The sequence below is a fragment of the Myotis myotis genome, unplaced genomic scaffold (genome assembly GCF_014108235.1).
Source record: "Myotis myotis isolate mMyoMyo1 unplaced genomic scaffold, mMyoMyo1.p scaffold_m19_p_58, whole genome shotgun sequence".
Classification (NCBI taxonomy): domain Eukaryota; kingdom Metazoa; phylum Chordata; class Mammalia; order Chiroptera; family Vespertilionidae; genus Myotis; species Myotis myotis.
The window spans coordinates 112,484-140,206 of NW_023416366.1; the positions used below are offsets into that span (position 1 = coordinate 112,484).

The window sequence follows — 27,723 nt, forward strand, 5'->3', positions numbered from 1 at the left end:
TCCCATAACCACAGCTAGTCCCCAATATTCTATTTTTGCCCCTAACAAAGGTCTCACTCATTTACTTCTTCATGAATTCAGCCAAGAGTCATTAGGGCTATTTAATGCCAGCGAGTGCAGGTCAGGGGAGAAAAAATGACAATTAATGTTTGCTGAGGGCTTAATAAGTATCAAACATTGCTCTTAGCACGTCCCACTGAGGGGGCCGTCCCTCTGAGGGAGGTACTGTTGGGAGCTCCACTTTACACATAGGAAACTGAAGCTTAGAGAGAGGTCTGCCCAAGGTCATATAAGCAGTAATAACTGAGTTTCAACCCCAGGCTGTGTGAATCCAGGGCAGGTGCTCTTAAGCCATATTATGCTGGAGACAGCCCTGGTCCCTGCTGCCACCGGGATTGTGGCCCTTGGGGAAGGCAGACACTTAATGGGCATGCACAGCAGATTGTCTGATGGAGCCTGGGGATGTAGACATGTAACGGAAAACACAGGTTTGGCTGCCTGCTCCCTACAAAAGTCAAAATCATGAGACGTGCTGGTGCAAAAGGGAAGAGGTTTAGTCAGGTGACCTGGGAGAATGGTGTTCTCCTGTCTCAACGCCCATTTCCCCTTTCTGTTTAAGCCCATGAGGTTTCGTGTGTTTTTTCTCTCTATCCATTCATCTTTTTGGCTTTGGGCCTCTTAGTGTAAGAATCTCCCCCTGCGCCACCTTGGCCAATGGGAGAGACTCCCTGGCCCCCACCTGACTGTCTATGTGGAAACAGATAGGCCTCCTTGACGCCTAAAGGATAGCTAACTGAGACCAGAAGGATGAGCGGGATCTGGCCAAGGTACGATGAGAAAGTGAAGCGTATCCAGGCAGGTGGCAAGAGGCAAGAGGGCAAAGAAGCTCAGGACCCGAAAGACAGGATTGTGTCTGAGAAGGTGCCCTTGGGCCAGAGGCCTGAAGAAAGTGAGGGAGCACCTTGCCCAGCAAGGAGGGAAAGGTGTACCTGGCCAGAGCAGCGAATGCAAAGACTCATGCAAATGCATGCCTGGCGCATTGAGGAGCATCAAGAAGGGTAACTGCCTGGAGCAGAGGAAGCTAGAGAGAAGCCTAAGAGGAGCGGTGGAGGGGCAGGCTCTTGTCACGTGGGCCTGGCAGGCCCCTAGAGACTCACGCGGGGAAGATGAGGAGGCACTGAAGGGTTGGAAGAGAGGTGTGACCTGCTGTTCAAGGTCTGCTTTTGTTCCCTAGAGTGTGAGTGAGCAACGGGAGGGCAGGGACTTTGCTTTGCTCGCTGCGGATCGCCAGCCCTGGAAGAGCATCGGGCCCTGGATAACACTCCGTAAATATTTGAACAAGTGAATGAACAAATGAATACATTAATGCAAAGACCGGATGAGTGCATGAGTAATTGACTGCCTCAGCCATCCTGCATTCTATCTACCCCAATGTTTCAAACCCGCCCCGCCTCTCCTCCGTGGCGCTCCCACCCGCGCCGCTGGGCTGCCGCTCTGCGCCACGGCCGCCAGAGGGCGCGGAGCGGTGGCGTTTCCAGCACGGACGGCTTTTCCTGAGGCACCGCGTGAGGCGGGGCCCGGGGGCGGGCGACGCTCGGCAGGGCCGGACCCACCCGCAGCCGGAACGCGAGGGAGCGGCTGAGGCTGTGCAGCGACGACCGGAGCAGTTTGGGGAGCACACCGGGCGAAAATGGCGGAGAGGCAGGAGGCTCTGAGGGAGTTCGTGGCGGTGACGGGTACCGAGGACGACCGGGCTCGCTTCTTCCTGGAGTCGGCCGGCTGGGATCTGCAGGTAGCGCCGCGAGGCAGGCTGCGTCGGGCAGGCCGGGGGCTGCGAGGCGCGGGCGCCTGGCACGTCCAGCCCGCGGTGGCCGAAGCGCACAGTCATCCCTCCGGGCCGCGGCCCGACACAGGCCTCAGGGGCCTGCGGCCGGTTCCAGCGCGGCTCGGTCGTGGGGAACCGCGGGGCAGCCCCGGCCCGGCCCGGCCCTGCCTGGCCTCGGTTCCCCCTCCTGCCTCACCAGATCGCTGGGCCAGCGAGACCCGGGCACTGCAGCCGCCCGCGTGGATGGGGGACCCTGGGGGCGTGGCGGCCGCGCCGACTCTCGGCCGGAGTCCGGGCCGAGGGACCCCACCGGGACCCCACCGCGGGGCCGAGGGGTCGTTGATGGCCATTCCCGACCGCAGGAGGAGGGAGAAGCCGGCCGAGAATTTGGCCCACGCCCCCTCCCACCCCGTTGCTGGGAGAACCTGCCCCGGGGCGGTGGCGCAGGGTGGGCTTGTATTCATTTTTCTTAGTTACCTTCCCTGTCAAATGGAGGTCTCGGAGAGGTGACTGTCTAGTTCCCCGGCACGCATTCAATATTCATAAGTACCTCTTAAGACATGAAGATGAGCCACACGCAGGGTTGTTTTGTTTTTTTGGAAACTGTTTAAATCACTCGTATCTGGAACGATGCCCGGCACATAAAAATCGCAGAAAGAATTGCATGAATGTTCCTGGCCGGCGTACATCTTGGGAAGAGGGTGATTAATGTGTATTGAGCACCGACCACGAACCGGATGGTGTTCTCACTGCTTTTCCGTGTCTTGGGTCACGCCAGCTTGCATTTTGCAGCTGAGGTGTAGGGCGCTCCGGTCCCGTGCTCAGGGCCTCCCTCCCTCCCTCGCAGGCGGGAGAGGGAGCGTTAGAGCTCAGTGCTGTCTGATGCCCAAACCCAGCTTCGTCACCGCGTGTGCCGGCGCTTCACATGTGAGGATTCATTTAACCCTGGCAGGACTGAGGTCCAGAAGACGGGCCTCGTTGTATAGGGGAGGAGCTGGAAGCTCGGAGGGTAACGACTATGCCAGGGCCACACCGCCAACACGTAGTGAGTTTGGGATTTGTCCTGGGCCTGTTGACCCCGCCGTTTAAATGGCTTCCCCAGAGAGGGACGGCGTCACACCTCTGCAGACCGTGTGAGCAGAGCTCCCGTGCGGGGCAGAAACACCAAGTGCGGACTCTGCCTGAAACACCTGGGAGCTCACGGTGTTATCCGCAGGCCACCAGCCCCAGTCCCCTCACTGTAGGGGAAACAGTGTCACGCCTGGGGCCTGATTCGCCTGGCCAGGCCATCGCCTGAGTGAGGGCGCCTCGCAGCGCCTGTCACTCGTATCCCATGACCGCACGCTTGCTCCTTGCAGGCCTGTTAGGCCCTGCAGTGGCACGCTGCCTGCAGCCGGCAAGTCACGTTATGCCCCGTGAGGGCACACAGTTCCTAGTGGGATGATTATGCCCCACAGCGGCTCACTGCCTCCTTTAAGGCCGGTGACCTTGAGGACGGAAGCCGGGTCTTTTTCATCTCTGTAGCCCTCCCTGCTCTTTATTTCTTTGTGCAGAGTAAGTGATTAGTAAACGCCTGCCCATTGAATCGATGAGAGAAACAATCACAAATGGCCAGAAGACGTCCGTGTTCCTTGCGAATAGAGCTAAGACATGGCTCTGTAGATATTAAAGGACTCTCTCATCCCTTGCGCAGGTTTGGTGGGGTGGGTAGGGAACCGAGCCTCAGAGAGAGAGTAGAAGCAGCACCTGGACCGGCCGCACGGCTCCTGGCTCCTGGCTGTCACACAGGAGCCGGGAACAAGAGCCTGACCCCTCTGCCTGGGATGGAGCCTGGCTCTGCTCCTTACCAGTTGTGTGACCTGGGCCGTTCTCTTCATTTCTGAGGACTTGTGTATTAACGATAAAATGAGAGGTAGTAGTTAAAATTACATAGGGTTCTTTGAGGATGAAGTGCTCAGTAATTGTACACGGCTTTTACTAGATCATGTTTTTAAAAAAAATGAGGATGAGGAGTGCCTCCATCCCAGCCTTCCTTCTTGCCTTCCCCCTCAGAGTAGGTGGAATTTGTTTCAGGTAACAGTTGGTCTAGTTTTCTGTGACCCTTGGGTACAGACCTAGTTGTCAGTGTGGGCCGTATCTTCGTGTCTGTGCTCCTTTGTACTCAGAGGAGTTGTGTGTTAGATGAAGGCCTGTTTAAGGACCCCGAGTAACTACCTCTCTGTTTCAGATCGCCCTGGCGAGCTTTTATGAGGACGGAGGGGATGAAGACATTGTGACCATTTCGCAGGCAACCCCCAGCTCAGTGTCCAGAGGCACAGTCTCCAGGTAAGGGCTCTGTGGGTGTGCTTCCCGCGGTGATGAGGAGCTGCTTCCTAGCTGACAGGTTCGGGCCTGGCATATGGAACAGTGAGTTTCAGTGACGAAGTTAGACTGACCGGCGGGTCCTAGTTCTTTGTCCGGAAGGAAAACTCTGGTGGCACTCTCAGAAGCCGAGCTTGTGCTAGCCCCTTAGAGGGGCTCTGTGTCCAGCCTGCCTTCCCCCAGTCAGCCCTGTTTGCCCTCCCTGCTCCTTTCCGTGGAGATGTGCATGACACTCTCCGGCGGGGACTCTTAGTGAGTGTGGTTTATGATCATCCTGGGGGAAACCTCAGAACCTCCTTTTAAGATGTTTGAGGGTCTTTTATTTATGAAAGTCAGGAGTGGCCTCTTCATCTCTGAGGTTTCAGTAGAAACAAGGACTTCCTTCCAGGGGTGCTGTAGATGTACAAGATTAGACTTTGAAAGGGATTTTGTTGTTGTTTTGGATTGTTTGTTTGTTGACATTTTAGGATGCCCATTACCCTATTACGAAGTCTTAGAGTCCAGCTGGCGTGGCTCAGTGGTTGAGTGTCGACCTATGACCCAGGAGGTCATGGTTCCATTCCTGGTCTGGGCACGTGCCTGGATTACAGGCTCAATCCCAGGGGTGGGGTGTGCAGGAGGCAGCCGATCAATGATTCTCTCTCATCATTGATGTTTCTATCTCTCTCTCCCTCTCCTTTCTCCTCTGAAATCAATAAAAATATATTTAAGAAGAAAAAGTCTTAGAGAAAGTAAATGTATTTGGGTTTGACTTCAATCCTGGAATATAGATATAGTGTTTCTTTGCCAGTGAGTTGCTAATTGTGTTTCTGAGCCTTAAATTACATGTCCCTTTATTTTTATTTATTTATTTACTTTTTGGTTAATCCTCACTTGGGGATATTTTTTCAATTAATTTTCAGAGAGAGAGGGAGAGAGAAACATCGATGTGAGAGAGACACATCAATTGGTTGCCTCCTGCATGCACCCTGACTGCAGCAGGGAATGAACCTGCTACCAACCCAGGTATGAGCCCTTGAAAGGGAATTGAACCTCCAACCCTTTAGTGCTTGGGCTGGTGCTTTAACCATTGAGCCACACCGCCAAGGCACATTTCCTCCCTTCAACAGAAAACTAACCCCAGATCTCATTGCTTCCTTAACTAATTTCCCTTCCTCCCATTTCCAGAAGAAAGAGGTTGCAGACAACTGATCCTTTCATTATTCCTAGGTGCTAACCTGTGAGATGTCCTTAATGGCACATCAGGTTGTTACTGCTTGGGACATAGTTATAGAATAAGGGCTCTTGCAGCTGCTGGTATAAATAGCTGATTTCATAGCCACCCCAGGTTACTATTGGGGTGTTGGCATGTCAGAGAGATAGAGCGGGAGAAGTTGAAACTTAGCCTATGATGTCAGTCACGCATTCACACCTCTGTTTCCTAGTAATCCCAACGTCCTATTAAGGGAGTGGTTAAGAGATCTGTGACCTTGGGCAGGTTACTTAACATCTCAGTCCCTCAGTTTTTCTCACTTGTCAAATGGGAATGATAATAGTCCCTACCAAATAGGAGATTAAATAAGTTAATATTTAAAAAGCACTTTGAACACAAAGAGCTATTATTGTCATTTTATTACTACTGGCATCCATTCTCACCTTCCCCATTTTTTCTTTATGTTTCTTGTCATTTCACAGCAAGTAGACATATTTAGAAATAGACATAAAGTAAAAGAATCAAGGAAATAGGAGAGTTTAATGTTAAGACTGAGGGCAGTAAAAGGCTGAACACATGCAGACCCAAAGGCCTTACTTTATTGCTTTGGTTAAACCTCAGACTTGGCATTGAGGGAAAGGAAGGGCAGTTTGTTGCAATGTTGTCCTTGTCCAGAAGGAAAACACTGACTGCATTCTCAGAAGCCGAGCTTGTGCTGGCACCTCAAAGGAATTCTGTGTGGGGCCTGCTTCTTCCCACCCCCAGTCGGTTTGACTTGACTGTTGCAGGACACGTAGTCTCCTCTGGGCTCTCCCCATGCTCCACTCTCTTTCATCTCAAATATCTTTCATGTCGTCGCTGCTGCTATGAATGACAATTAGTAAGTTACTCCTTTGACTCTAGAGCAAGGGTTCTTAGTGGGGTGGCTCTGAACTCTTTGGAGAAATCCATGGAATGGTGAGAAGGTTCATAAATTACCTGAGATTGTAGGCAAAAATTTGTTTGTAGTATTTTTTCTGGCAAGGAAATCCATAGCATTTGTCAGATTCTCAAAGATCTTCAGGACATAAAAAGGTTAATCATTGCTACAGGAGAAAATCTAAATTCCTTCATAGTAACAGTCATTTATTGAGCACTTACCAAGTACCAGGCACTGGATTAAGTCTGTACATATATCTCTTTAGTCCTCACTACTACTCTGTGAGGGGGATACTGCTGTTACTTCCATTTTACAGGTGAAGACGCTGAAGCTGGGCATTTTCCCAAGATCACACCGCTAGTAAACAAGGGTCTAAATGCAGCGGTCTGGTTCCAGCATTCAGCGTTCAGCTGAGTTATGTCCTGCCTCTCCTTGTGGACTTTCAGGGTCCTCCAGAGTGCAGTGAACTTGCCATCCTAATCGTAACCCCCTTTTCTCATTCACCTCACTGATTTCTTGGTGTCTCGATTTTGCCTTGTTTTTGGTTCTTTCTCTTTTGTTTGAGCCTCTTATCGGACGGGGCATGCCCACTCTTGCTTTCTGCCTGTCCAGATCTCCTGCTTCTCTCCGGGTTTACCTCCATCCCCACCTTCGCTACTGAGCATGTTATCCCCAACCCACAGGCAGGACACCGCAACCCTGTTCCTCAGAACTCCAGTCACAACTGTAATTCACTTATTTGATCCATATCCTTTTTCTGCTCAGTAACATCTCTACTGTGTTTTTGTGAACTCTTCTTCTGACATTTAACTTCGTTTTTTATCACTAAGTAAATCATAAGTTCCAAGAAGTGGTAGGGGCTGGTATTTCAGGAGCACCCACATCTGTCAAGCTCTGCCAGATATCCTCACGTTCTCTTATATTTCAGTAGCTGTGGAAGTAGGTAGGGTGCTCACCATTTCACAGGTCAAGATGCTGAGCCTTAGAAAGGTTGAGTAACTCATAGTTGCTCTTATGCCAGATTCAAGCCCAAGTCTGTCTAATTCCAGAGTTACTTCTACTTCCCCGTTCAGCATCTCCCACCCCTGTACCTAGCACAGGGTCAAAAGGTAGTTAGTTCCTATTTTGTTTTTTTCTTCCATCTAACAAAACTATACTTTTGGAGAATTTCAGGGACTACCATTGTCTGATCTAAAACTATACTGTCCATTATAGCCACTAGCCTCATGTGGTTGTTTAATTAAAATTAAATATTTGTACTTAACCACATTTCAAACGCTCAGTAGCCACATGTGACTAGTGGTTTCTGTATTGGATAATCTGCACTGCAGAAAATGTGGTCTGGCAAAGGACATTTGTGCCACTTCAGGGTTCAAGGGTAGCCTGGGAGAGACAGTTTTGATGTTGAAAATTGAGATTCCTGAGACATTTTGCCAACTTGTGGAGGACATAGACAAAATATTCTGAATTTGGCAGTGTCCTCGAGACATCCATACCATTAAGGTAACTCTCAGAGCAGAGTTTCTCAAACTGGAACATGCATCAGAATTACTTGGAGGGCTCCTTAAAAGCAGATTGCTAGACACTCCTCCATAGTTTCTGTTTGAAGAGGTCTAAAGTGGGGTCCGAGGATTTGCATTTCTCACAGTTTCATAAGTAATACCGATGCTCCAGTCCAAGGACCAACACTTTGAAAGCCGCTGCTCAAGAGTAGCACTTGAAATGTGCTACATTATGCATCAGTACCCCGGTTGTTCACAGAAAGCCTATGAGGTTGGTGCTATGATTATCTCCATTTCCACATGAAAAAACAAAGGCTTAGAAACTTTATTAGTATGCCCAGAATCCTAGGGTAGGACGCTAAGTTGGGATCGGACCCAGATACGTGGACATCAGAATCTGTATTAGGTAATGTCAGAGTCTAGATATAAGAACTTTTGGGGAAAGAAACCCATATCCAGAACAAGTGTTTTACTCAAGCAGGTGCACACATGTGTATTAGAAGGTGTTTAACAACAGAAAGCCAGGATTTTTTGTTTTTGGGGTTTTTTTACCCATGTCATATAGAGCATCAAAGAATGCCCAGGAAGTTGCTCACAACTAACTTGATCAGGGAATGTATTCGCCTCATCAGTTGGTCTTTGTCTTCCCATTTCTAGTTGATGGAACCTCAAAGCCTGTTCTGTCCCCTACTTGTTTCCTTCTAGACTGAACTGGAACTTTCTTCCTAGTTAAACAATTCTTCCTTTCCTGTCTAGCCTCACTAAATCTGTATTGCCCTCTTGCCCCCATATCATAGGAATGCTATTATTTTCTCCTAAGAAATACAGGAAATGTTTTCATAAAATTTGTGTCTTGTGATCCTTGAAAAACTAAGATTGTTCTTCATGGACAAATCTAAACTAGAAAAAAAGTGGCAGTAAGACAACATCAGAAGAGGGAGTTAATCCTTCACACACCCATTTTGGGTGTGCCTCTCTACCACACCTCAGACAACTCTGCTATTTTCTAAACACTAAAAATACTTATTTAAAAAAAATTTTTTATTGATTTCAGAGAGAAAGGGAGAGGGTGAGAGAGAGAGAAACATCAATGATGAAAGAATCATTGATTGGCTGCCTCCTGCACGCCCCCAACCGGGGATCGAGCCCACAACCTGGGCATGTGCCCTCAATCGGAATTGAACCTAGGACCCTTCAGTCCACAGGCCAAAGCTCTCCACTGAGCCAAACCAGATAGGGCCATTAGTAAGTTTTTTAAAAAGTGCATACCCCCATTTTGTTCCTCTCCCCCTTTCTAAACTTATTCTCAATCCTATGTCACCTTGAAGAAATAAATGCCACATTATTTTACATATAAACTTGGAGAGATATAAACTTGAAGACATATAAACTGTCTTCTACAAAGATCCTCTTCCTGTGCACCAAAAAATCTAACCCCAGTGTCCTCAACTCCTTAACAGCTGGTGATGGGGGTTACCTTTCATGAACTTCCCTGAGATAATTTTGTTCTTTTCTCCATCTCCAGCGATAACAGGGTAACATCCTTCAAAGACCTCATTCATGACCAAGATGAAGATGAGGAAGAGGAAGAGGGCCAGAGGTGAGTCTTTCATGGGGGAGCATAGTCCACAGAAAAGTCCTTGATAATGTGTAAGTCATGGTAATGTGTAAGTCATCTAGAAGGATAAACGTGTTTGGTTACCATTAGCTATTACTACTGTGGACTAGTCACACACATAGTAGAAACAGTCTCCCCCCACTTCCCAGAGATAGGTTAGAAGTAATCCCTGTGCCCTGTTACTACTGCTCTTATTTTGGTATATTCTGGGTTTATTTTTGTTTTTAATTGTTAAAATATTTGTTGAAGAAAATTATGGGAAGGGAAACAAATCAATAAGAAAGAAAAAATAACTTATAATACCACAACCCAGAGGTAACCAGGTATCAATATTTTTGGTGTATTTTTTTCCAGCATTTTCTTTTTAATTAAAAAAAGCAATGCATTACAGCCCTGACCAGTGTGGCTCAATTGAGCATCTTCCTGGGCACCAAAAGGTTGCTGGTCCAATTCCTGGTCAGGAGACATGCCTAAGTTGCTGGTTCAATCCCCAGTAGGGGGTATGCAGGAGGCAGATTGATGTTCTGCTCTCACATTGTTGTTTCTCTTCTTTTCTCTCCCTCTAAAAAATCAGTGAAAAAAACCAAAACAAAACATTTTTTTTTTAAAAAAAAAAGCAATACATCATTCCCTGCTGGCATGGCTCAGTGGTTGAGCTGCGACCTGTGAACCAGGAGGTCACGGTTCAATTTTCCGTCAGGACACATGCTCAGGTTGTGGGCTCCATCCCCAGTGTTGGGCATGCAGGAGGCAGCTGGTCAATGATTCTCTCTCATCATTGATGTTTGTATCTCTTTCTCCCTCTCCCTTCCTCTCTGAAATCAATAAAATAATATTTTAAAATAAAATAAAATAAAATAGCCCTGGCCGGTTTGGCTCAGTGGATAGAGCGTCAGCTTGCGGACTCAAGGGTCCCAGGTTCGATTCCAGTCAAGGGCATATACCTTGGTTATGGGCACGTCCCCAGTAGGGAGTGTGCAGGAGGCAGCTGATCCATGTTTCTCTCTCATCGATGTTTCTAACTCTCTATCCCTCTCCCTTCCTCTCTGTAAAAAATCAATAAAATATATTAATAAAAATATAAAATAAAATAAAAAGCAGTACATCACATAATAAACAATAAGAGGCTTATAAATGTTTCTTTCCCACACTATACATGCACCCATACTGTTTGTTTTTAACTTTTAGGAATGTTATGAAATTAGTGTTCATTATAGAAAATACAGAATAGTGTAATAAAAAAATACAAACACTCATCTACTATTTGGTAACTACATTAATATTTTGGCCTGTTTTCACTTGGTCTTGGTTCTGTGTATAAATATACTTTGTTTTAAATACTGTATTTTACATGATGACGGTCAGATAATTTTGTTTTTTGTTCTGTTGGGTTACTGCTACATCTTAAATACTTCACGTCATTAAAATTATAAGTGTTTTCAATGACTATAATAATACATCATATGGATGGCCAACATTTAGATTGTTTCATTTTTTAACACTATAAATATTAGTGCTGTGAACATATCTGTCTATTAATCGTTGACTACATTTCAGATTACTTTCTTAGAATAGTTTCTAGAAATGAAAATACCAGGTCATGACCATGAATGATGAATGTTTTTTGTTTTGTTTTTTGAATGAATTTACTTTAGTGTTGTTTTTTTTAAAATTTTTATTGCTGAAAGTATTACAGATGTCCCATTTCCCCCCCCGTTGACCCCTTCTGGGCAAACCCCTGCCCCCTGCCTCCCACCTCTGGTCTTTATCACATTATTGTGTGTGTCCATGGACTGTGGGCATGAATGATTTTAAGGCAGTTGATGAACAAGCCCCTAGTTCATAAGCAAGGCTTGGAGATCCCTTACAGTCTATTGAGCAGAATTTCATGTACCCGGAATGAGCAAGAATGAACTGGCTGCAGCCTCATTTCACGGGTTTTGCTTCTCCCTGGACTCTGCCTCAGTCTGTCACACATTCCTAAGGAACGTTGTGTAATAACCATTATGGAAATGCAGTTAGGTTATCATGGTCATTTGGGAAGTGGGCTGAGAAATTGCATGTGTTTTATTCTCTGATTTCATCTGAATACACTTTACACTGCCTTCAGCCTTCTTGGGTACACTCACGGTTCAGAAATAAATGTTAATTTTGGGGTTTTACACTCCTTGAGTGACAGGCAATGTCATCAAGTATGTGACTGCCCTGCTCCTAAATGACCTCTTCTTCCAGGCATTGACTCTTCATTTCACATCCTAATTACTTCCTTGGCTCCTCAGCATTTTAGACCTCATGACTCTGGTGGTAGTGTTCTTGCCAAAGCCTATAGCTTTGCCTTGCATTTCTTTTCTCTTTTTTATATATTTTATTGATTTTTTACAGAGAGGAAGGGAGAGGGATAGAGAGTTAGAAACATCGATGAGAGAGAAACATGGATCAGCTGCCTCCTGCACACCTCCTACTGGGCATGTGCCCGCAACCAAGGTACATGCCCTTGACCGGAATCGAACCTGGGACCCTTCAGTCCTCAGGCTGATGCTCTATCCACTGAGCCAAACTGGTTAGAGCTGCCTTGCATTTCTTAGGGAATGTCAGGAAATGAAAGGTTGAGACTGATTTTTATAGGTTCTTAATTCCCCCTACCCAAGTACATGCTATTGACTCAGCTGTGAATAGGAGTAATAAGGAGGCAGCTAGCCAGGCAATGTGACTCCTGGTTTTCAGACCCAGGTAAAAAAGTGCTAACTTAATCTCAAGCCATGCTTGGCCCATTGCAAAACCCAATGTGGATACCTTCAGGCTTGTTTTTGAGCATCCCTGACCTTTTCAAATACCCTCACCACAGTGCCCCCAGTATATGTCACAAGAATAGCAAGGTGAGGTAAGGCTTGGGTGAGCTCTTGGTGCTGTATCACACCACCTTACATGTGTGCATTACTTTGTGCTTGTTCTTTTGCATACATCTGCTGATTTGAACCTCGGCCCTGACTTAAGGAGCAGGTAGGTAGGGCATGTGATTTTTTTTCCTCCCATTTCAGAGACAAGGAAAATAAGATACAGGGCAATGCACTGGCTTGCCCAGGGTCACTCAGCAGCAGAGCCAGTACTGGAGCCTCGCTGCCTGTGCTAACTATGCCACTGTCACCATTAGCACAGAACTGCTAGTGGTAGCTGCTTGTGACTGTGGCCATAGTTGCTATGTTCTGGAGAGGTGTTGGCCACTGGATGGCTAATTGTCAGTTGGGACTCTGTGAAGCTGACTTGCTATCATGCATGCCTGGAATGCCCTTCCCTGATTTCTTCACTTGATAATCTCATGCTCTTACTCAAGACTCAGCTCCGAAGACACCTTTCTTAGGAAGCCTTGACTGTCCTCCCCAGCTCAGTGTTTCCAGAGCACCCCTTATACTGGCCTCTGTTGCTGCTCACACTGCGTTATGCCTGCCTGCCTCCTTACATGTGTCCCCAACTAGATAGAAAGTTCCTTAAAAATGGGCAAAGTACCCTTCTCCTCAGTGTGCCCAGCACCTAGCCCAGCACCTGGTACATACTGTATTTGTGTTTTCAAGTACGTTTGGTGTTAGATGCGCATTTTCCGCACAGGTTTTATGCTGGAGGCTCGGAGAGAAGTGGACAGCAGATTGTTGGTCCTCCCAGGAAGAGAAGTCCCAATGAGCTGGTGGATGATCTATTTAAAGGTGCCAAGGAACATGGAGCTGTAGCTGTGGAGCAAATGACCAGGAGCCCTGGAGAGACCAGTAAACCAAAAGTGAGCATAGAAGTTCGTCTCTGTCCACAGGACTCAGGTTCCAGCAAGAGAAGGAGGCCCTCCTCACCCCAGTAGTGACTGAATTTTTGTTTTGTTTTTCATTTGTCGCTGACTCTCATACACAGAAGAGCAGCGCAGTTTCTCCCACCCTTTAATATGAAATCAAGATTTGGAGCAATGTTTTCAAACTTGTGACCTGTGGTCTGGGTTGGGTTCTGCACACATTTTATATGGCCTATCCAATTTGACTTAGTGTTTTGCTTTATTTTGTTTTACTTGAATTAATAGGTACCTGTTTTATTTAAAATCTGGATTTCTGTCTCTTTGGGGAAATCAAAAATTCTGCTGTTATCCTATATACCAATTTCTGCCTGGTGGTGATTAACTAGAGCGAGGAGCAACTGTTCCCTTGAGCCAAGCAGCATTCCCCTTTTCCTGGCCACTTAATGACCAGGCATGTAAATGGCTCTGCAATTCCACCTGGGCCTGTAGCTCTGCATTTGTGGAAAGTGGATCTAGTAGTTAATGAGCTTTTAATACATCCTTGTATGTGAGTAACCCCACCTCTATTGACCCGTTCCTCAAGTCTTTATGATTTTTCTTTTATAGCCATTTGCTGGGGGTGGCTACCGCCTTGGGGCAGCACCAGAGGAAGAGTCTGCTTACGTAGCAGGAGAAAGGAGGCGGCATTCCAGTCAAGATGTGAGTGTGCATCTACCTTCCTTAGGGGGAAGTTTGTGAACTGTTCTACCATTTTTCAGAAGGGATTGGTCATGTTACATATGAGCCAGCAGCCTGTAAAAGGGAAGAGACAGTGCCCTTGCTGTGGCCCATGAACAGAGAAGCTTACCTGAGAATCCAAGGTAGCTTTCATCTGGCTGGGCAGAGGGCTCTGAGAAGGGGTAAGCAGAGGGGATGGACAAACAAAGAAGTCTACTGGCACTCCATGGATCTCAGGCAGAGGGGCAGTATATTCAGGGTTGTCTGGTGGGATAGGCAAAGCTAAAGAATGATCTCCAGACAACCAGAAGAGGCGTGAAATGCAACTTTTAAAAGAAAATTTCCTTACTATTACCCAGTTCTCTTGTCCTTGTGCATAAGGGTCCCCCCCTTCAGTAAGACTAATCATACTATGCTAGAGGCCCGGTGCACGAAATTTGTGCATTGAGGGGGAGGGTCCCTCAGCCCCGCCTGCACCCTCTCACACTCTGGGACCCCTCACTCCTTATCCCCCGCCTGCTCACTGCTCCTTAGCGCTGTCACAGAGACAGAGAGGTTCCTGCCACCACCGCTGCGCTCACCAGCCGTGAGCCTGGCTTCTGGCTGAGTGGCACTCCCCCTGTGGGAGCGCACTGACCACCAGGGGACAGCTCCTGCGTTGAGCATATGCCCCCTGGTGGTCAGTGTGCATCATAACAACCAGACATTCCACCGGTCATTCCACAGTTTGGTCGATTTGCATATTAGGCTTTTATTATATAGGATAAACAATTTTGAGGTTGTTTTAATTTAATATTAATGCCATAATCTTTTTTTAAAAGTTCTCTCTCGCTTTTTTAAAAAATATATTTTATTGATTTTAGAGAGGAAGGGTGAGGGAGAAAGAGATAGAAATATCAATGAAGAGAGAGAATCATTGATCCACTGCATCTGCACACCTCCTACTGGGGATCGAGCCCACAACCCGGGCATGTGCCCTTGACACAGAATTGATCTCAGGACCTTCAGTCTTCAGGGTGACGCTCTATCTACTGAGACAAACCAGTTAGGGCCATAAACTTTTTCATATAGCCTTGTCACCATTAGTTTCCATAATGTATTCATTTTTTAATCATTTGGGCTTTTATTCCAAAATAAAAGGCCAGGAAGAAGAAAATAGAAATTCTATTCACCTGAGGCAGCTGCTAATATGTTGGTTTTTAGTCTTCTAGACCCTTTTCTATGAATACATATAGGGAGTTCTAGATATTTTTAATGGCTGCTAAATAGTCTGTAGGTAGTTTAGTTGAGCACAAGCTACATGCCAAGCACATTGGCAACCCTTCTGATGAGGAAGCCACAGTTTCAATTAAGTCATTTGCTCAGAGCAGCCACTGAGCTAGCGACTGGCAAAATGAAAGCACAGACCCAGGTCTGCTTAAATTAAAGCCCATTCTTTTAATCTGTGCTATATTATCTTCTTATTTTAGGTTAATACTTATTTGATTGGTTATTTCCTGAGCGTACATTAATATTTGTGCTGTATTTATTTATTTATTTATTTGAGAGAGAGAGAGAGATTAAGAGAGAGATAGAAACATTGATGAGAGAGAAACATCAACATCAGTTGGGTGCCTCATGCACACCCCCTGCTGGGGATTGAGCCGGAAACCTGGACACGCGCTCTGACCGGGAATCGCACCTATGACCTCTCGGTGCATGGGTTGATGCTCAACCATTTAGTCACACCAGCCAGGCTGTCTGTCTGTCTGTGTTTTAATAATGGCACAGTAAAATAGTAAAAACATGCTAACTTGCAGGTTCACAATGGTGTGCTTGCGAGGTTCCTGACAATGTATGGACTGCTTACCTCCTCTTGTCACAGGTTCATATAGTGTTGAAGCTCTGGAAGAGTGGATTCAGCCTGGACAATGGTGAACTCAGAAGCTACCAAGACCCATCTAATGCCCAGTTTCTGGAGTCAATCCGCAGAGGGTGAGCAGAAAAATCCTCTTCTAGATTCCATGTCATTGAGTGAGATGGGTGATCTGAGTATTTACTATTTAAGAAATAAACATTTGTAAGCAGATTTAGCACAGCTGAGGTATAGATTCACAGATCTGCTTCTGTGTCTTGTTTTGTTTGGTCCTTGAGCATAACCAACTGACCAAATAAATACAGGTCTCTACCATGCCTTTGAGTAGACAAGAGAGAAGGGGAGGCAAACAGATAGCCATGAGAGTAGCCAGCTTTCTGTGGAGGCCCAGCGATTTTCACTGAAAAGTTTATACTATCACTGTCATTCCCATCCTTCTCTGTGTGGGTCCCAGCATTGCATTTTCTCCTGCAGGGAGGTGCCAGCAGAGCTGCGGAGGTTAGCTCATGGTGGACAGGTGAATTTGGACATGGAGGACCATCGAGATGAGGACTTTGTGAAGCCCAAAGGAGCCTTCAAAGCCTTCACTGGCGAGGGTCAGAAACTGGGCAGGTAAGGAGCAGCACAGGTAGGAGTGGAACTGCCTCTTAGGCTCAGCATATCCTGTGTATTGCTCACTTTGTATAAGTCTTTACTCTTTACAAAGTATTTCACATTTTATTTTTATGGGAGGAAAATTATGGAGAATGTGGACTTTGATGTTAATAGACCTGAGTTTAAATCTTCATTTTCTAGCCCCATGCATGACCTTGGATTGTATAGCCTCAGTTTTCCCAGTTATAAAATGGGACTGATGAGAGTCCTTACCTCTTTGATTATTGTTTTGAGGAGCACACAGAGCACTGCCCCACAATGAGCAGTAAGGGTAACACATTGCTGCTTTGACTCAGTAATTTAGAGTGTGAAGCCTTGATGGCTTTAGGCTGAAACAGAAACATACTCAGGTCATCTGAAATGGGGATTCAGGGGGAATAAGGGATCTTGGACTCTTCCCTCCCAGCAAGCCCTGCAGCAGCATTGTTCAGGATCCAGAAAAGCTCAAGGATACTGTTGCCCAGTGCGGGCTACTGGTCAACCATTATGTTAGCTCTTATCTTTTCTGTGGTCCTTCCTGATACTCACTCTGTCACTTCCTGTGACTTTTCTGCCTGTGTCCTCTTCCACGGCCTCCATCTTGCATTCAGACCTCTGATGGGATCTGGTTAATTGATAGGCACTGTTACCTCTGATAGACAGAGTTCTCCCACCAGACCCTTGATCAGTCTATATGCAGGTTGCCTTCTCTTAGGGTCCCATTCACTTGACCATTATTCTTCAGAGGGAACTGAGTACACATGAGAGGCACTCAGAGCATAGTCCTTATTTTACAAAGAGAAAGCTGAGGCTCTTGGACTTTAAGGGTTACCCTGGGGTACATGACTGGTATGTGTTGGAGCCAGAACACAGGCTTCTAATGGCATTCCTTCCCACACTTCTGCATCACAAGATATTCTCTCTGACCTAGATCTGGTAGCTCTTCCATTGCCCTTGCTCTTCTCACCCTCATCTGCAGGGATCAAAATGTGGTCTATCAACAGCTGTGCTCTTTGAGCTGCTGGCTGGCCCTCTCCTAGGATTCCCTACCTCCCTGTCGGCCATCATGCCTCATCAGAGGCAAGGGTCATAGCTCAGGGCATTAGAGACCAACAGAGTATAATTTACCAGAACCAACTTAGTTAAGTCCACCCTGCTCATCATTTCACCTACCACATTGGGGTCCTGGGTTAGTCCAGGACAACTATTCTCAAGGTAGTCCATTTGTAGCTTCCCTGTCAGCTATGGTAAGCTTTGTAGAGTACCAGATAATTTTTTTCTTTTAATATTATTAAAATGGATTGTGTTTATCTTTTTAAAAAAATAGAAAATGCAGATAAAGAATAAAAACTATTCCTAAACCTAACTCCCAGTATACTCAGTCAGTATCCTGGAAGTATCCTTCTAGTTTTACTGGTATATGTACAGTATGTGTGTAAACATGCTGTTTTAGCACCTGCTATTTTGCCTAATCCATATAGTATTGCTGTCATTCCATATCAGCAGATGTATTTCTATAACTTTATTTCTAATGCTAATATAATTTTCTGCCCTACGTATGTGCTATAATTGAACCAGTCTCTGCTGTTAAACATTTAGGCAGCTGCCAGTACTATGAACAACATTGCAGTGAATGTCCCTAATTAAATCTTTGTGTGCCCCTTAATCATGGACTAGGAGGAAAATTGCTGGCTCCAAAGGTCTTCACATTTTTACGTTGTCAAATTGATCTCCAAAAAAGGTTTTACCAGTTTTTTACCCACCAGCAATTATAGGAAAAGGCTCAGAACACCATGTAGTTTGGGGATTGTTCAGTTTCATAATACTAACAGGAAATGCTTTTACTATTAGAAGATCCAACAATATTAGGTGTACAAGACTCCGCATCTCAAAAAATGAAATATTTTTAAGGCAGGCTGTTTTAGCAGGATGGGAATACATACTTTATTAGTGTGGAGGATGAACCCACAGATGGAGATAATCAGATGTGGTGTTTGTCAGCTAAATAAATGTTCATTGCCAGTTCCACTTTCATTTTATTTCAGTTCTGGTGGTTTTTTATTTTTAATGTGTTCTTATTGACTTTTTTTGTTTTTTAAGAGAGGGGGGGGGAGAGAGAAAAAACATTGATGTGAGAGTAAAATATCAATCAGTTGGCTGCCTCTGGCACGCCCCCTATCGGGAATAGAGCCCACAAGCATATGCCCTGATGGGGACTCAAACTGGCAACCTTTTGCCCTAGCCGGTTTGGCTCAGTGGATAAAGCGTCGGCCTGTGGACTGAAGAGTCCTGGGTTCGATTCTGGTCAAGGGCACATGCCTGGCTTGTGGGATCGATCCCCAGTGGGGCGTGCAGAAGGCAGCCAATCAATGATTCTCTCTCATTGATGTTTCTATCTTTCTCTCCCTCTCCCTTCCTCTCTGAAATCAATAAAAATATGTCAAAAATTACTTTTAAAAAAAACCAAACAGGCAACCTTTTGGTGCACAGAACAATGCTCAATCAACTGAGCCACACTGGCCAGGGCTTTAAAAAAAAGTTTTATATAGTTAAGTGAGATGGTATTTTAGCTTTTTAGTCTAAACCAGATGGATAACCTTTTGGGTTTGTTTTTTGTTGTTGTTCCATTTTGTGGGGGGTTTTTTGTTTGTTTTTTTGTGTGTCTGTTTTAATTTTACCCATAAATTTTACTGTTTTCCATTGTCATCTTGTCAACTAAAATGATCAGGAACCAAAAGTTTAAAAAAATTTCCTCAGAGTTGCCTCAAAAATCAATCCTGGGGGTTTTTCTCTGATGATCTGGAAAAATACTTTGAAGTGAATGAATAGATTGTTCTCAGTTGAAAAAATTCTTTCAGTTATATTACACTTACTTTATTGTTTTAGCTGTTGCAGTTTGCATGGGAACTAATTTGAAGGTTTGGATAAGACTGCATTTATTTGAGTTTGAGTAACAAACACCAGGAGTTGCACTTGGGTGGAGCTGGGTCATTACAGTGTGGGGATGAGCTTTGGCTGCTCACCTTGCTTTGTAGTAGTCAATTTTGATGGCAGGGTCTCAGAACTTATAATTGTGGAAACAAAGCATCTTAGTGTCTATTTTATTTTCACTACAAAGGAAATGAGCAGTCAGGTGATTCAAGCTTTTGATCTGAATAAGACTCAATTTCCCTGTGACTCATGATATTTTCAGGGAGACAGTAAAGAAACTCCTTTTTTGATAGATGTCTGATCTGATCTGACCATTCCTGCCCCTGGATGAAGTGCTCCCATTGCTACAGATGGCCCAGCCACTGCTGGAGAGGAATGACTCAGGTGATAGCAGTTCTCAAGCACCAGACACAGACTGGGCATCGCTTGAACGGATGCACATGGCTATCCTACACGATGATTAGAACAATCTAGATCTAATGTTCTTTGAATGTCTTGCTTCAAATTAGAATCACAAAGCTGGTATTGAGGTTTCTCCTCCACTCCCTACCTCTCAGCTTAGGCTGGAGTGCCTCTCAAGTGACCTTCCATTTACAGCCCATGGGTAGACAGTAGCATCTCTGAGTGATTTGGGTCCAGAATTTGGGCAAACATAAGTGGAAGAGGACCTTGAAGAATGATAGCAATCAGCTATTTGAGTGTTTTTCTATAGTTAACTAAGCACTATACTAAACATTTCATATGTATTATGGCCTTTAATCCTGTTTTGATCCACATTCTACAAATAAGGATTCTGTGGCTTATTTTTTTCTTGTTATTGAGTTTATTAGAGGCCTGTTGCATGAAGAGATTTGTGCAATAGGCCTTCCTTTCCCCTGGCTGCTGGCACCGGTTTGCCTCTGGCGCCCGGGGCCCAGGCCTTCGCTCTGGCCGAGTTCTGGCCAGAGCCGGCCCCAGAGCCATGAGGCCTCGCTGCTCTGCTGGCCCAGGAAACGTCAGGCCTCGCTGCTCCACCGGCCCCGGAGACGTCAGGCCTCGCTGCTCCGCCGGCCCCGGAGACGTCAGGCCTCGCTGCTCCACTGTCCCGGGCCGCCAGGCTTCGCTCCACCCCTTGGAGCCTATGTATGCAAATTAACCACCATCTTTGTTGGTAGTTAATTTGCATATCATGCTGATTAGCCGATGGGAGATGTAGCGAAGGTACGGTCAATTACCATGTTTGTCTATTATTAGATAGGATTGGAGTGACACTGGTTAACAAAATTATACAGGTTTCAGGTACATAATTCTACATGTTAACGTAAAAATATTTAAACCTGTAAAGAATTTTTGTGAGTTTATTTGAGCCAAACTGTCGACAGTTACCAGGAAGCAGTATCTCAATGGTTTGGGATAATGCTCCAGAAAATGGCGGTCTTTTATCTATTTTTATACATTGCAATCAAAGGAGGAGATGTAGGTGGGTTACATGAAATCCATTGGTGATAGACAAGAGAGGTTGGAGAAAGCAAAGTGGGGAAACATCTGGGATTGGTTAAAAAGCAAAATGATAGACACATAAGTGGGTGCAGGATAGTTAACAATCAACAATTAACATGACAACAGTGACAACAAAGGAATTTGTGGTATCTGTCCTGGCGCCCAGGCACATTAGATTGTGAACCAAGGGGCCCAGAAAAAGGGAAGTTACAAGTTACCCAGATGTTTCAAGGATGTGTTATCATAGATGCAAAAAGATAGATAGGCTCGGTTAAGGTAAAGGATGACCTTATTAGTGAAGATACCGGCCTAGGAGGTGACTACCCACCAACTGCTTTTAGTTAAATTTTAATTTCAGACCATCCTTTGTGGTTACTTAGGTCTTTGAGTTTGCAAGACTGCCATGTCCCTCCATACTACATTTTACCCTGGAATATATCAGACAGGAAGGGAGAGGGAGAGATAGAAACATCAATGATGATAGAAAATCATTGATTGGCTGTATCCTGCATGCCCCCCCGTTGGGGATCGAGCCCACAACCCAGGCATGTGCCCTTGACCTGAATCGAACCTGGGACCTTTCAGTCCACAGGCCGACAACACTCTATCCACTGAGCCGAACAGCTAGGGCTACCCTGGATGTTTTTACATAGCCACATAGACTTTTATTTGTGTTTCTTCTATATTCTGGGTATGGTGCATTATTTTTAGCTATTATCTTAGTCATTATGGGGGATTTTGTTTAACTCCCATTTTATTGATGAGGAAATTTCATCTTGGGGGTAATGTTTCTGAAATCAAGTCTAGGTCTGCCTGACTCCCAGACATGGCAGGAGAGTGTGGTAGGTGTTAGGAGCACAGGACCTAGAGCGAGACAGCTTGGATTATATCCTGGCTTCACCTAGAACCAACACTGGAATTTTGGGTGAGTTGCTTAATCCCACTGTGCCTCGGTTTCCTCATCTGTAAAGTGGAGGTGCTGAATCCCTTCCTTGCAGGCTGTTGTGAGGATTAAGTGAACTAATACTTGTAAAGTACTCAGCACAGGGTCCAGCTTGGTAATGGGTGCTTCGTAAACATACACTATAGTCATCATGCTTCCCTAACCCACCTTATTTTCAGAGTATGCAAAAGAAACAGTCAGACGCATGGCAAGTCCATGTGTCAGGCTTTCTTTGACCTTCAGATGATGAGCACCAGCTCTATGCAAGAGGCTGTGCTAGGAAGAAAGCCAAAAATATCAGTTGCTTTCTTTTTTGGAGTGTCCTATCTTGGGCATTCTGCATACATTATCTTATCTAATCCTCATAGCAGAACAGTTCCTTGTGCTACACCTGGAGAAACTGAAGGCCTGGGAAGTCAAGTGCCTTGTTCAAGGCCAGTCCTCTTGTTTAATTTAGTGGTAGAACTGGGACCAGATGGCCGGTCTTATGCTCTTTCTCCAGCATCACAATGACTCCTGAATAATAATGGGCTGCCATTTAGTAGACTGAAATTCTTTGCAAGTGATCAACAAGTGTAACATGAAAAGAACATGGTGCTAGAATAAGTTTGCCTTAACCGCACAATCTCTCAAGACCTTTAATACACTAGTGCCCCATGATGCTGCTGGTGTAGTAATATGTGGCATTTCTGAAACCTTCCTGGAGATATCCCAAGGGACTAGGACCCCAGGAAGAACACTTGGGAAACGACTTCCAGTTGAATGTGCTAAGAGTACCCTTCTTAGGTTTAAAGATCAGAGGGAAGGGAGAGGTATAGGGACTGATCTGATTAGCGGCTTTGAGGGGAAACAAGCAAGCTTTCGTCTAATAGCCTCTGATCTGCAAAGGCCTAGGCCAGGGCATCTGCTAAGGCAGTGGTCGGCAATTCATTAGTCAGCAGAGCCAAATATCAACAGTACGATTGAAATTTCTTTTGAGAGCCAAATTTTTTAAACTTAAACTATATAGGTAGATACATTGTTATTAACTTAATTAGGTTACTCCTAAGCTGGCCTTTGCTGAAAACATCCTCAGTCTGAGGGGTCGACCTCAGCGAACGTACCCACACTTCTTCTAATGTCACTTCTTCAAAATAGACTCGCCCAGGCTGAAAACTGACTTCTGCGCATGGGCCACGAAGTTTCAATCGCACTATACGTGCGCGCCCACACGTGGTATTTTGTGGAAGAGCCACACTCAAGGGGCCAAAGAGCCACATGTGGCTCGCGAGCCGCGGTTTGCCGACCACTGAACTAAGAGAAAGGCTGAGGGTGAGATGTATGGTGGTTTACAGGAGAAAGACAAAGGCTTTAAATGGTTGTGGAGAATTGGGAGTTCTATGTACATTTTGTTTGTCAGCTACCCTAATTGCTTTATTTGATTCACTCCTTAAATCCCTACAAAAACTGAGCAAAGCTGGTAGCCTTAACCCTTGTTAAAAATCCTTGTTACTACCCTTGTTGAAATTAAGGGAGCTTAAGTAACTTGCTCAACACACCATGGCTAGTGGGTGAATTCCAGCCCCAGTCCATCTGCGAGCTCTGAACACTGCAGCAGACACCGTGTCTTATTCATAAGACATAATCAACCCCTATGGTGCCGGGCACTTAGTTGGTCTTCAGGAAATCCCGCATCCACCCCCCTTTCTCATAGTTGGCACATGAGTATGAAATCGACTCATGAGTGAGATTTCAGTAGGGAATGCAGGCCTGAAAAGTCCATCACAGAGAAAGAGTCTAGACCAGGGGTGGGCAAACTTTTTGACTCAAGGGCCACAATGGGTTCTTAAACTGGACCTGAGGGCTGGAACAAAAGCATGGATGGAGTGTTTGTGTGAACTAATATAAATTCAAAGTAAACATCATTACATAAAAGGGTACGGTCTTTTTTTTTTTTTTTTAGTTTTATTCATTTCAAACGGGCCGGATCCGGCCCGCGGGCCGTAGTTTGCACACGGCTGGTCTAGACTCATCCCTTATGTCCCATCAGTCACTGCCAGGCTGTGTCAAGCCTGCCTCCACTGCAGACTTGGAGTGCTCCTCTCCCCATTCTGCCCTCCACCTCTCTGAAGCTAAACACATCCTGGTCTGTTGGACCCTCCAAGTTCCGGCCACGGTCTCTCCCACCCCAGGCTGCCATGCATACAGCTTTCCTCTCTTTAAGCCCTTATTCATGTGAGGACATCAAGGAAGGGGGGATTGAATAACTTGCCCAATGTTATTAGGAGTGAGGGGGAGCTAGCAGTAACTCAGAGTCTGAGGAGAATTCTGCTGGGCCTGTAGGTTCCATGAGGGCAGGCATTCTGACTTAGTCATTCCTGTTTCAGCAACACCAAACACAATGCCAGGTGCAGCAAATGCTTAGTACAAATCTGAGACAGCATTTCCCTCCTGCCTTGTTTTTGTTAGTGTCCTGACAGGATCCTCTCTCCTCAGCACTGCACCCCAGGTATTGAATACCGTCTTTCCAGCCCAGCAAGCAGAAAATGAAGCCAAAGCCAGCTCTTCCATCTCCATCGACGAGTCACAGCCTACCACAAACATCCAAATACGGCTTGCTGATGGCGGAAGGCTGGTGCAGAAATTTAATCACAGCCACAGGTACCTTATATTGTCTGGCCTACCTTATTTTAGGAGGGTCCCAGAGATTCCCACCAAAGGGGGAGGCAGGGGGCTGTTTTTTCTTCTAACCCCAGCAGGTACTCCATGCTTTTCGAAAAGGAGGCAGTGGAATGGAAAGCATGCAAGTCTGAAGCCTTTGGCCCCTAATTCCATTAAATGTGGCCAGTGATTGCTCTCTTACCTACTGTGGTTCTCATTCCTTACCTGTAAAATTAGGGGATTGGATTCCTTAGGGATTTTTTCAGCCATCAAACTCTTTGTTCAAAGGAAATCTCGTGCTAAATCCCAAAGGTAGAACAGATAAAATTTGAACAGCTGTGCTTGCTAGAGAGGAGAGGAGACACAGTACCAGCATCCCACCCATGGCTTTCTCCCCCTCCTTCCCACAAGGGGCCTCTGAAAATGACCAGGCTATTAAGGTCTCTTCCAGATCTGGCATTTGAGAATTCCAGAACACCTGCTCTACTATCTCAGATCATCTGGCCTGGATCAAAGCAAACTGCCTCCCTCATTTTACAGACACAGAGTAATGAAGTGATTAGCAGGGGAGGATAGAGTAAAGATATTTGACAACTCCTTTTTCTAGACTAGCAGTGTCTAAATGTCATCAATCATAGGCCAGGTGAACCAGAACCCACATGTGGGACTCAGTGAATGGCTTGATAATCCTTGAGTGTTGACAAGGTTCTCGTGTTGAGTAAGCTGTGAAACAAGCCCCAGGAGCACATGGAATCTTTGTTCAAACATTTCTTGTTCAGTAGGAACTGTTCACTGCACTGTCAGGTGCTTTGTGTTTAAAGGAATTAATTCCTGTCACTTGTCTGAGTTCTTTGCCTCAGTTTCATTTCACTCAGTAATTCCAGCCTTTCAGCATGATTGCTAACTCCCCCGGGTGGACAGCCCACCCCAAGAGTTTACCAGCTGGTGGGTAAGAGGACTCTGCTGGAGGTCTCAGACTGTATCATGGATGTCTACGCCCTTAGATGTGCCAGATTGTGAATCACATAAATTTTAAGTGTTGGAGGTAGAAAGAAGTTTCTGTTTAAGCACTCTAGGGGAGAAGGCTGGCTGTTTCAGATGACTCTTCTTGTGGTCACCAGGTTCAGGACACAAGCAGTATCTAGAGTAGGGATTCCTGGCACTCAAGGGTTACTGACCTTCAGTAATTCTTCTCACTAATAGTTTTAGTGGTTTTCAAAAGAGACATAGTATTTGCTGCCCTTGTGGAATTCATGGTCTTTAGGGGGAGACAGACCTTAATCATATCCCAAAATTGTTTGATTACAAACTTGATCAGTACTGTGGGAGTAAGATCAGGGGATGGAGCTGGGGGGGAAGGCTGCCCTAAGGAGGCAGCATTTGAGCTGAGGCCTAAGGTTTGATTAGGATTACAGGAAAAAGAATCAGGCAGAGGAGCCTCTAGAAAGAGGAACCCAAATGTAGGCAGGGAGCATAGCATGAAGAAGAACTGAAAGGAGAAGGAGGGTGGTGTAAAATTGGTCAGGCCTTGGAACCACAGTAAGGAGATGGGTATTTCTCCCAAAGAAAATGGGAGTAACCCTGAAGGGTTTCAGGCAAGGGAGTGGCCTGCTCAGATGGGCTTCCAAAGGAGAGCTTTGGCCACTCTCTAGAAGACAGGGCCAGGGGAGGGGGCTTGGGGGATGTGGTGCATCCTGCTGCAGGGTGGGATTTGTGGGCAGCAGAGAAGGGCACTGCTCACCCACTTCCCACTCATCCCTGCTCCACCAGGATCAGTGACATCCGACTCTTCATTGTGGACGCCCGGCCGGCCATGGCCGCCACCAGCTTTGTCCTCATGACTACTTTCCCGAACAAAGAGCTGGCTGACGAGAACCAGACCCTTAAGGAAGCCAACCTGCTCAACGCCGTCATCGTGCAACGATTAACATAACCACCCGGCCCTGCCAGGTGGCCTCACCTTCCTGTGTTTCCCATGGCCAGCTGCCCCGTGGAGACTGCCCCTCCCGCCCCCTCTTGAACACCCAGCAGTCCAGTGCCGTCTCCTCCGTAGCTCTGGGTTCTTAGATCTCCGTTGGACATTTGTTTTCTCCTTAGTTGCATTTCCTGGGTTTTTGTGACGATCAATGGACTTTAAAGAAAAAAAATAAAAACAGCTAAAAAAATGGAAGGAATATCACCAGCATGTTCCAGGGAACCTCTCCCACTGAAGTAGGCTTTGATTGCTTTAAAATAATTTCTCTCCAGGGCGTGTGAGAAGAACCTTCCTGCATAAAAATTGCTTGTGGTCCACAATACCCATCTACTTGTATGTCCACCTGCCTCTCCCACGATGACTAGTGGAGGATTTCCCCCTTTATAAGGAAGGAAGTGGGGGACTTGTAGAAAGAGGATTTGCAGCCACTTACTCCCATAAGGACAAATCTCTTGCCCAGATAAAACCAGGCAGCAGCAAAAGTCCCCCAGATATAGATGCACATGACTCCTTCAGATGAAGATAAATATTCCCTGTGCTCCTTTCGCTCAAACCCTGGGAATTTCAAACCAGTTGAGATTCTGATTTCACCTGTCTGCCTCGGGCCTTTCCTCCCTCATCATCTGGGCCATTGTCACCCTGGTGATTCTCAGCTTCTATGCCATTGCTTTACTCCATGTGCAGAAGTGTGTACCTAGGGAATAGATGGGGTATCTTTTCATTGGGAAACAGCTCATGCCAACCTGAGTTCAGAGTCAGGGTATCTTAGTGAGCAATAATCAAAATACCACTGAGCACCCTAGCCGGTGTATCTCAGCGGTTAGAGTGTAGACCTGCAAATCGAAGGATCTCAGGCTCAATTCCGGTCAAGGGCGTGTACCTGGGTTGCAGATTTGGTCCCCTGCCCTGTCGGTATATGCGGGAGGCAGCCAATCAATGTTTCTGTCCCTCTTCCTCCCTCCTTTCCATTCTCTGAAAAAAGAAATGGGAAAAATGACCTCTGGTGAGGATTAGCAATGTATATATCTCACCCAGCTATTCGATAATGATGTGTGTGGCAAATCAAATGTTGAAAGGGGAGGGGAGGCCTGTGCTGAGTAAATTTTGAGAGTAAGAGTAATGTAAGTGCCTGGCTTTGGTGTGCAGGTTCCGCCTCACAGTTCTCTGCCCCATTGATTTCAGACTTACAGCAACTTAGGCAGTCGGATACAGACCTCCCCCATAAATAAGTGTGGTTTTTTTCTGTGCAAGTTTGGGAAAGAAGGGTCACTGGGGTCTTGAAAGCTTTTCCACCTCCCAATTAAGTGAAGCACAGACTTAGAATCAACACTGACTCAGAATCTCCTGGTTTTGAATCAATG

At 45.9% G+C, this 27,723-nt stretch overlaps 1 protein-coding gene across 7 annotated transcripts; it reads left to right on the forward strand.

Moving 5' to 3' along the window:
- Window positions 1-1,632: 1,632 nt before the first annotated feature.
- NSFL1C (NSFL1 cofactor) lies at window positions 1,633-26,566 on the forward strand. Of its 7 annotated transcripts, none has more exons than XM_036311593.1 (10): window positions 1,633-1,792; window positions 4,053-4,150; window positions 9,325-9,399; window positions 12,412-12,417; window positions 13,021-13,186; window positions 13,796-13,888; window positions 15,771-15,880; window positions 16,236-16,373; window positions 24,196-24,387; window positions 26,158-26,566. In XM_036311593.1, exons 1-10 carry the CDS (start codon window positions 1,691-1,693, stop codon window positions 26,318-26,320), a joined length of 1,143 nt encoding a protein of 380 aa, XP_036167486.1. In that variant the 5' UTR covers window positions 1,633-1,690; the 3' UTR covers window positions 26,321-26,566. The 7 variants fall into 7 exon arrangements, with proteins under 7 accessions (XP_036167486.1, XP_036167488.1, XP_036167487.1 ...); XM_036311595.1 differs by having other exon boundaries at window positions 24,223-24,387; XM_036311597.1 differs by lacking the exon at window positions 1,633-1,792 and adding an exon at window positions 2,692-2,870 and having other exon boundaries at window positions 26,158-26,557.
- Window positions 26,567-27,723: the final 1,157 nt, after the last annotated feature.